At 47.1% G+C, this 9,027-nt stretch overlaps 1 protein-coding gene across 1 annotated transcript in view; it reads left to right on the top strand.

The window, feature by feature from the left end:
- The window catches only part of fhod1 (formin homology 2 domain containing 1), a 45,000-nt gene that overhangs the window by 17,662 nt on the left and 18,311 nt on the right, over positions 1–9,027 (top strand). Inside the window, exons 4-10 of the mRNA XM_020602660.1 lie at positions 3,072–3,139; positions 3,475–3,580; positions 4,129–4,223; positions 5,092–5,203; positions 6,288–6,382; positions 7,000–7,143; positions 8,927–9,024. Coding sequence (XP_020458316.1) covers positions 3,072–3,139; positions 3,475–3,580; positions 4,129–4,223; positions 5,092–5,203; positions 6,288–6,382; positions 7,000–7,143; positions 8,927–9,024 — 718 coding nt within the window. The remainder of the gene's footprint in view (positions 1–3,071; positions 3,140–3,474; positions 3,581–4,128; positions 4,224–5,091; positions 5,204–6,287; positions 6,383–6,999; positions 7,144–8,926; positions 9,025–9,027) is intronic.

Genomic DNA, 9,027 nt, shown 5'->3' with positions numbered 1-9,027 from the left:
CTGGTGTGTGAACAGGGACAAAATAAAACTCACCTGTTGTTGATTTGTGTGTCCGTACCAGAGATCATCAGTGTGGTGATGCAACTCCAACAGAGTGAGACATCTTCTTTCTGCAGGATCTCAGGAGTCACGCTCTCAGAGCAGATAAATTGTTTCTGCTGATCAGCCGATCGGCTAGTTAAGCTGTTATTTCTACACTTGAACAGATTTAATCAGCATTTAGATAAATAAGTGTCAGCAGATATACAGCACTGAAGACCTTGGACCCGGTTCAGGTTCAGCTGTAGTTCTTAAATGTTGCCAAGTTGGAGCCTGAGTCATATTTGTGTCACAATGCTATAAATACTATGAAGAATAACAGGCCTTGTACACAACATGTTTACAGGAGCACAAACCAAGCGTACCACATGCAATAACTTCGCCTCACACAGATAGCAGACACAGCCTAGGCCCAGTGTTCTGGGTGGGAATGTGACAACAGTAGGTTTGTGTTGGTACTGGGACCAGTAGCAGACGCTGCTGCTGGGGCTGTTGTGACTGTACTGATAGACTGCCAGTCTGAGTTGCACAAGTCACTGAATGAGATGAAAACTGCTCCCAGATTCAGTGGCTGCTGTCTCAGTCCCATGCTCCTATGCACGCTCGTACATCTGATGTCATCTCCTTGTCCTGATTGTGTTTTGTCTCTGCACCTCCTCTTCCGGTGGTGTAGAGAGTCGCAGAGAGCAGACTCGTCGCTGCATCTCCTCTCAGCCTGCAGACCTGTAGCCAGACGTTTCCTGCTGGAGCCCTTTAATGATAAGGCCTAATGTGATGCATGTTCAGCTGTGAGGGCAGGCTTCTGTTGTTCATGCTGCATGTTTGTGCTGCAGGAGCTTCCTGCTGTTGTCTTACAGCTTCAGGTTGTGCTTGTCAGCTTTGTCTCCAATTGGACTGTGTCTTGTGGTCATCCTGTCTCATCCCACACAAACATCCTGCCAGTCTGAACGCCTACAGCAGTGTTAGCATGGCATGTGTGTGTGTAAGCGCACGTTTCCTTCTTGTCTTTAAATGTCTGACCTGATAGCCTGTTGTGTAATTACATCAGACACTAATAAACTTTGAACTGTTGCAGTGCAACATGTGGACTAGTGTGTAGTCATGGCCCGATGTACTTCCCTGACATGTTGAGGTAAGCTGCCTGTCATACCCTAAAAGGTGATCCAAATCCAATCTGGATCAAGGACGTTAGGACACATTTTGTGTTGTTCTGGATCTCACCTTTCCTCAGGGACCCATTTGGTTGAGTGAATGCTGTGCCTTGGCGGAGGTACATGCGCTGTCTGGGTGCTCTGGTTTTTACCTGTGGCCCTGGAGCTCTGGGACTAAAGGGGTCCTGGAGAGCGCAGTAGAGGTCTTATCCTCCACAAACATAGTGGATCAGCAGTGAACTTCCTGAACCGCCACTGCATCACTACTGGTCCTTGCAAAGTGGTTCACTCATGTCACATAGAAAAGAAATGGGTCAAGTTTTGTTTTGCATCTCGCCATGTTCAGTAGGTGTTTACTGTGTGAATGTGCACAACCAAGGAGCTCAAGTTACGTGAGGTCACCATGATGGATTTGTGTCTTAGAGCACAGGCAGAGTCGGACCTGATGCAGGAGTCATCTTCTGTTGGTCATGTTGGCTGTTGGAAGAGGAATAGCAGCAGCAGGTGACCACAGAGGCCTCCTGACTTCATGACACACTGAACAATTCACACCACATGTCTCTGTAACGGTTATCAGAGGCCACGGCAGATGTGATGTAGGGGAAGTGGACTTGTGATGTTGATGAGTCAGGATTCAGGTGTGAGTCCTGCTGTTTCATGTGCTAATACCTGACTGGATGGCAGAGCCCAGTCTGCCCTGTGCTGTTATGGCATGTCAGTGGCCAAAAGAGATGAAGACCATCCCGAATGAAAAGCTCATGTTGCTGTGACAACCGACTGACTTCCTGTTACTATGATGGGCCGTGGTTAGTGATTGTGTGTCTTTTTATTTCTGTTACATATCCTCATTTTATCTGTTTGGTACAGTCATTTTGTCTTGAGTTGTTTTAATGCAGTCCCTCAGACTGTTTGTTTGTTTCAGTGACAGGGCTTCACAGCAGAAACATTTCCTATCCCAAGATGAGGAAAACCCACCAATAATGAGAACAGGGGAGAAATCTTTGAAGAGAGTTTTCTCTGAATGACAAAGGCGACACCCAGTAAGTGGTTGTCAGGACTGGCGATTGTTGAGTGTGTTTGTAGTAACCATAGGTGTGCTGTTGGTGTCAGCAGCAGTAACATGATCACTGAGGGCCTGGGGACATGTGTGAACAGTTTCACTTCATGAGTTGCTGCGTTTCTTTGTCATGTTGTTTTAAGCTGCTGGGTTTGAAATCTCACATCCTTTCCTCTGAATTACAGGGTTCATGACCTCTGGGAGAAACTGACAGGAAATGGATTCCTTCTCTTCTGCGTCTCCAACAATAACCAGCTGTTCCCAAGCTTTTTGGCTTGTCATTATTTAGATGTTTATGAATTTGAGATACAGTATGTACTCTAAGGTTCTGTCTTCTGTCTGAGTCATGTGGCCACCCCTCAGATTTATCTGCTGACCCTTTGGGGGGGCCCGACCCCTGGGTTGGGACCCACTGGACTAAACCAGCTAACTGTATATAAAGTAGTTAAAGCCAGCTCCAGCAGGAACATGCTGCTGAAGCTTTGATCCCTCTGGATCGGTAATATGATCATGGAAAGTACAATTTGCTGCTAATACTCCTACGTACTTCTACTTCAGTGCTAGTTTAAATGCAGGGCTCTGACTTGTAATATAACAGAACACAGTGGATAAATGAAGACAAAGTGAAAATATTTCATGCCTGGGCTGCACAAACAGAGTGATGGTTCTACCTCTAACACACAGTCCAGGCAGCAGGTGCAGAGAGCACAAGCTGGTATACAACACCTTTGTCTGCCTCTGCCACACTTCAACCTGGTTATTAGCCACTAAACATGGTTCTGGATGTAAACTAACTTCCTGTGGGTCTTGTTCTTGTGTTTTAGAGAAGCTGTATAACTCCCAGGGTCCTGAGCTCAGGCGCTCGCTCTTCTCTCTCAAACAGCTCTTCCAGGTAACACACTCATTTCTCTTGTCTTGAGCTCGGCCTGAAGCCCAGGCTCAGACATTTCAGGCCAGAAGCAGAGCAGCCTGCAGAACATGGGGCCACCGTTTGCTCATGACTTTAAAATGATTAACTTACCCTGTAGCTTCATGTCCGTCAGTGAAAGTCATAAGATACAACGCTGCAGTTTTCTCAGACACCCATGATGAATACATGATGCATCACATTTACATCTGTGACTGAAGAGAAGAAGGTTTTTGGACACAGGACAGTAGGAAACCAACAGTGTCTGTGTCTGGAGTTTTATGTGTCCACAGTTTGCAAATGAGTCTCTTCTTCTGCAGGACGATAAAGACCTGGTCCCAGAGTTTGTGGCGTCTGAAGGTTTGACGTGTTTCATTAAAGTCGGAGCAGAGGCTGACCACAACTACCAGAACTACATCCTGAGAGGTGAGACTCCACCCGGCAGGTCACACAGAGAGGACCATAGGGACACTGCACCCAGAATCTTTAAGCCCACACACTGGGCTCCTGGCTTGATATGTAGCTGTAAAGTCTGTGGTTTGGCTTCCTGACAGAATGTGTGGACTGTTTCACTGGTGTCAGTCCAGATCACTGCTGCAGCATAAGGCAGTCTCCTGTCTGCCTGTTTCAACAGGAGGTTCAGAGCAGGTTTTAGTCAGTAAGCCTAACAACACAGCTTGTGTCTGTGTCCTCACAGGCCACCTGCTGAGCTCAGGAGCAGGATGATATGATAGTCTGTCACGTTAGGTCACTGCCATCAGGGGACACTGTTTAAGGTGCACCCAGAATGCTGCAACGGGCCTCAGAGCAGCTGCTGTCCTGCTCATGGAGGTTCTGCAGCAGCTCAGTAGGAAGCCACTGATAACGGACACACAGCTGAGTCAGCAGTACAGGTCGAGGACCCTCTGGAGCTGTGAAAAGCTTTGAGGTCACACTGACTCATTATCCCTCTGTCTCTCTGTGTGTGTCCTCAGCTCTCAGCCAGATCATGCTGTTTGTGGACGGGATGAACGGAGTGATAAACCACAATGAGACGGTGCAGTGGCTCTACACACTGACAGGAAGCCAGGTGAGTCCTGACCACAGGGGACCAAAGCCTGACAAACTGCAGACCTGTTGGGCCCAGCTCATTCAGATGAGGACTTCCGTCGCTTCGCTCAGAGTTGGTTTGGTTTTGGTTTAGGTTTAGATGTCAGCCAACAGAAGATGTGGCTGAATTTACAGACACATTCACTCCATGATGTAGTTAAAGAATCAAACATCCACCCAAATCTCAAACTTTCCTCCCAGCTCTCTGCTCATGGTTCTAAATGCAAAGTGCTATTATTCCCCAGTTTCAAACAGCAACCTGGGCGGAACTTTGGAGAAATGTTGGCTTCTAAATTTACACTGATGTAGCCACCATGTATTTATAGTATGTCTGAGCATGTTTACCTGAGACAATGCGATGGAGTCTGCCAGCAGTCACTTCACATCAGCCTCTGAAAGTTGCACTTGTATTTTTTATGTGAAATATTTTTATTTGAAGGATCACGTAGATTTGTGTGGAGCTGGGGGTTGGTGACAGGAAGCTGTTCTGAACATTTCTGCTTGAACCTCCCACTTTCCCTCTGTGGAGCAATGAACGGTTACATTAAGGTTTAATACAGGACCCTTGTCTTTTCTGTCAGTATCGATGAACAGCTTGTTATAAAAATAGATCAGGTACACTGAACCAGTTTAGACCTGAAGCCTGCCAGTCCGTGAAGCTTGGACCCAAAATGTCCAAAATTCCTCACAAATGTGAAAAAAGACTTGTTAGTTTGCTTCACTTTAGGGTTAGGACACAATGTGCAGCTGAATGGTTTCCTCAGCAGCGGAAAGTCAGAGGCGGCAGGTTAGAGCTGTGACGCCACCTGCTGGACACATACTGAACATGTCTGTCTGTCTGTCTCCAGTCTCGTCTGGTGGTGAAAACGTCTCTGAAGCTGCTCATCGTCTTCGTTGAATATGCAGAGTCCAACAGTCCTCTGCTCATCATCGCTGTCAACACAGTGGACGCACAGAGAGGTGAACACATGCACACATACACATTCTTGCGGTTGTCACCTACGTGGTCCCCATGTAGATTTACATTCATTTCCAGGAGACGTACCCTAGCTTCATGGGGCCCAGCCTCTGGTCCCCACAAGTGGTTTCTGGTCCCTGCAAAGCAGTGCGCTCCTCACAAGTGTATATATAAACAAGGCCACACTCACACACGCACAGTAACTGTATTATTACATTTGAGATGTTAGTTTTGGTTCACCGACACTAGTCGAGTGCCTTTGTAAAACCCCCTGTCAGAGTTAGGACAGTGAAGTCCTGGACTGAACCTCCGTTATATCCCCAGTGCTTCCACAGTCCAAGCAGAGACAGACGTGCTGTCTGAGCTGAGAAAATAGGAAGAAAAGGAGGAAGTAGAAACCAGAAAGATGAATAATAAAGAACCGAGACTACATTTGTAACAGAACCTTCTGTCCTGAGTGTTGACTTAGAGGTGTGGGAGAGATCCTGCTTGGCTGACAAATAAATGGCTCCAGGCAGAAAGACAACACCGTATCTCTTCATGATGGGTGCCGTTCATCACGATGATGTGGACGGCTTGATTTCCAGAGCACACAGCACCAAACCATGTGTGACAGTGAGGCTGCTCGAGGTCCAGTCCTGGTCTCATGTCAGTCAAGTTGAGTTCAGTAACAGTAACAACACAGAGTGAAGGACCGCAGAAACATCTGGTGGTTAGGTTCTTTTGTTAGGCGTTGACTCAGGTGGAGATGAGACGTGGGACACATGGAGTAGATGGTTAAACATGGCAGCCAGTGAGTGGCTGGCTCAAGAACCCAGGCACAAAGATCTCTGATCATGTACAGGGACGTCAGGACTGAAGGTGGAGGGAGACTTGACAACAGCAGTATGAGGCCAACGTTAACCCATGGAGGCACAGGTGGGGAGGCAGGAAGCTTTGCAGGGTTTTCCAGGTGCAAACACACACACCTTCTGAAACTGACTGGCAGAAATAGTGCAATAGTGTGTGTGTGTGTGTGTGTGTGTGTGTGTGTGTGTGTGTGTGTGTGTGTGTGTGTGCACACGCGCACCTGACTGTGTGTTGCAGGTGTGAAGCCCTGGAGCTACATGATGGAGATTCTGGAGGAGAGAAATGGCTCTGACACAGAGTTGCTCATTTTTGCCATGACCCTCATCAACAAGGTAAACATTTGTACCTGTGCACTGAGGAGCCGCATGTGTACACACACCAACTATGCAGTGGCCAGTTTATTAGGAACCCCTGTCTCAAACTGAGTCAGTCTGATCCAACAGTGCAGCAGTAAATCCTCCGGCATGAAAGTGATGTTCACACTGTTTTCCAGAGGTTGGTTCACCTGCAGTTTGTGCTGCTGTTCTGCACTGTGTTATACTGAGAGCTGTTTCTTTTGTTTAGCCTCAGTGATATAAACAGGGTGGACAAAAGAACAGCAACAGCTGTGTGCATCATGTAGAACATCACTGGTGATTTGTGCTGCATCTTCTGACTGAAAGATTCACACAGCCTCCATGTTTCTACAGGCATATTCTGCATGTCTGCTGGGTGTAAATGACATACATGTACAGTAAACTTAGTATGTGGACAATCAAAGAGGCAGTTGTAATTATACTGGACTATATGACAAAATGAATGAAGTGAACCTCTAATGTAACGAAGGCTCCATACAGCCTAATCATGTCTAACTCACAGTGGTGGTGATATCCAGTGTCTGAGATCTTACTAAGAACTATAAATCCAAACCTACGCTACAGGTATTTAACTGCCTGTGTGTGTGTGTCAGACTCTAGCGGCACTCCCTGATCAGGACTCCTTCTACGATGTGACAGACAGTCTGGAGCAGCTGGGGATGGAGAACATCATCCACAAGCACATGAACAACAAGGGGACCGAGCCTGACCTCCGAGCGCAGTTCTCCATCTACGAGGTACCAACAAACACAACCACAGTAACGACACGCATACAGATGCCGGCAGCATGTCTCCCCTCGACCACGGTGGCAGAGGGGACGTGAGCAGCAACATGGTTTTACAGCTAGTTCGACAACAGGACTTTCACTTTACTAGCGCAATAGTGTGTGTGTGTGTGTGTGTGTGTGTGTGTGTGTGTGTGTGTGTGTGTGTGTGCACACGCGCACCTGACTGTGTGTTGCAGGTGTGAAGCCCTGGAGCTACATGATGGAGATTCTGGAGGAGAGAAATGGCTCTGACACAGAGTTGCTCATTTTTGCCATGACCCTCATCAACAAGGTAAACATTTGTACCTGTGCACTGAGGAGCCGCATGTGTACACACACCAACTATGCAGTGGCCAGTTTATTAGGAACCCCTGTCTCAAACTGAGTCAGTCTGATCCAACAGTGCAGCAGTAAATCCTCCGGCATGAAAGTGATGTTCACACTGTTTTCCAGAGGTTGGTTCACCTGCAGTTTGTGCTGCTGTTCTGCACTGTGTTATACTGAGAGCTGTTTCTTTTGTTTAGCCTCAGTGATATAAACAGGGTGGACAAAAGAACAGCAACAGCTGTGTGCATCATGTAGAACATCACTGGTGATTTTTGCTGCATCTTCTGACTGAAAGATTCACACAGCCTCCATGTTTCTACAGGCATATTCTGCATGTCTGCTGGGTGTAAATGACATACATGTACAGTAAACTTAGTATGTGGACAATCAAAGAGGCAGTTGTAATTATACTGGACTATATGACAAAATGAATGAAGTGAACCTCTAATGTAACGAAGGCTCCATACAGCCTAATCATGTCTAACTCACAGTGGTGGTGATATCCAGTGTCTGAGATCTTACTAAGAACTATAAATCCAAACCTACGCTACAGGTATTTAACTGCCTGTGTGTGTGTGTCAGACTCTAGCGGCACTCCCTGATCAGGACTCCTTCTACGATGTGACAGACAGTCTGGAGCAGCTGGGGATGGAGAACATCATCCACAAGCACATGAACAACAAGGGGACCGAGCCTGACCTCCGAGCGCAGTTCTCCATCTACGAGGTACCAACAATCACAACCACAGTAACGACACGCATACAGATGCCGGCAGCATGTCTCCCCTCGACCACGGTGGCAGAGGGGACGTGAGCAGCAACATGGTTTTACAGCTAGTTCGACAACAGGACTTTCACTTTACCCTGACGGGGTTTTCTTGTGTTCAGAATCTGTGTACGCTGTCGGGAAAAACAAAACTTCAAGTTCAAGTCGGACTCATTCTTCATCTTTGATAATCATGTAACAGAGGTTCACATATTGTTTCTTAAAGGGAAACACTTAATACACTCAATACACACTTCAGAGTTCACTTCTGCTTCCACAAATCACTTCAAAACAGCCAGTCTTCTATGAAACAGGAGCAGGTGGGGGAGGGAGTGCAGGGTGTAGCTTTGTGTTTGGCATGGGGTGTCATTTGGAAGAAATCTGCCAGTGTTTTACACAGCACTGTGTAGGAGGAGTCAGAGAAGACGCTGTTGAGCAGGTTGTGAAACAGCTGCACCAAACGGTTGTTAAATAGACGAATGTATGAAAGTGAAGCTGCAGCGGCAGATGCCTCGTTAGTGTAAAGTTCGTCTGACTGAGCATTTCCCTCAGGTGCTGCTAAGAGGCGACTCCTGTTACTGTTGTTTCTGAGTATAGTCAAATACTCCTGCAGCAAAGCATCAGTCTTGTGTGTATGTGTGTGCTTGTATGTATGTTACAGACAGCTCTGAAGCATGAGGATGGAGACGACGACTCGTCCCCTCTCCTCCATAAAGAGAGAAGAAAGATGGCTGCCAGTGAGCAGGAGGGACGGGGGGGGCG

Source organism: Monopterus albus, unplaced genomic scaffold, assembly GCF_001952655.1.
Source record: "Monopterus albus unplaced genomic scaffold, M_albus_1.0 scaffold57.1, whole genome shotgun sequence".
NCBI lineage: Eukaryota > Metazoa > Chordata > Actinopteri > Synbranchiformes > Synbranchidae > Monopterus > Monopterus albus.
Note: the sequence above shows the minus strand (reverse complement) of the source record. Positions and strands in the feature narration are given on the sequence as shown.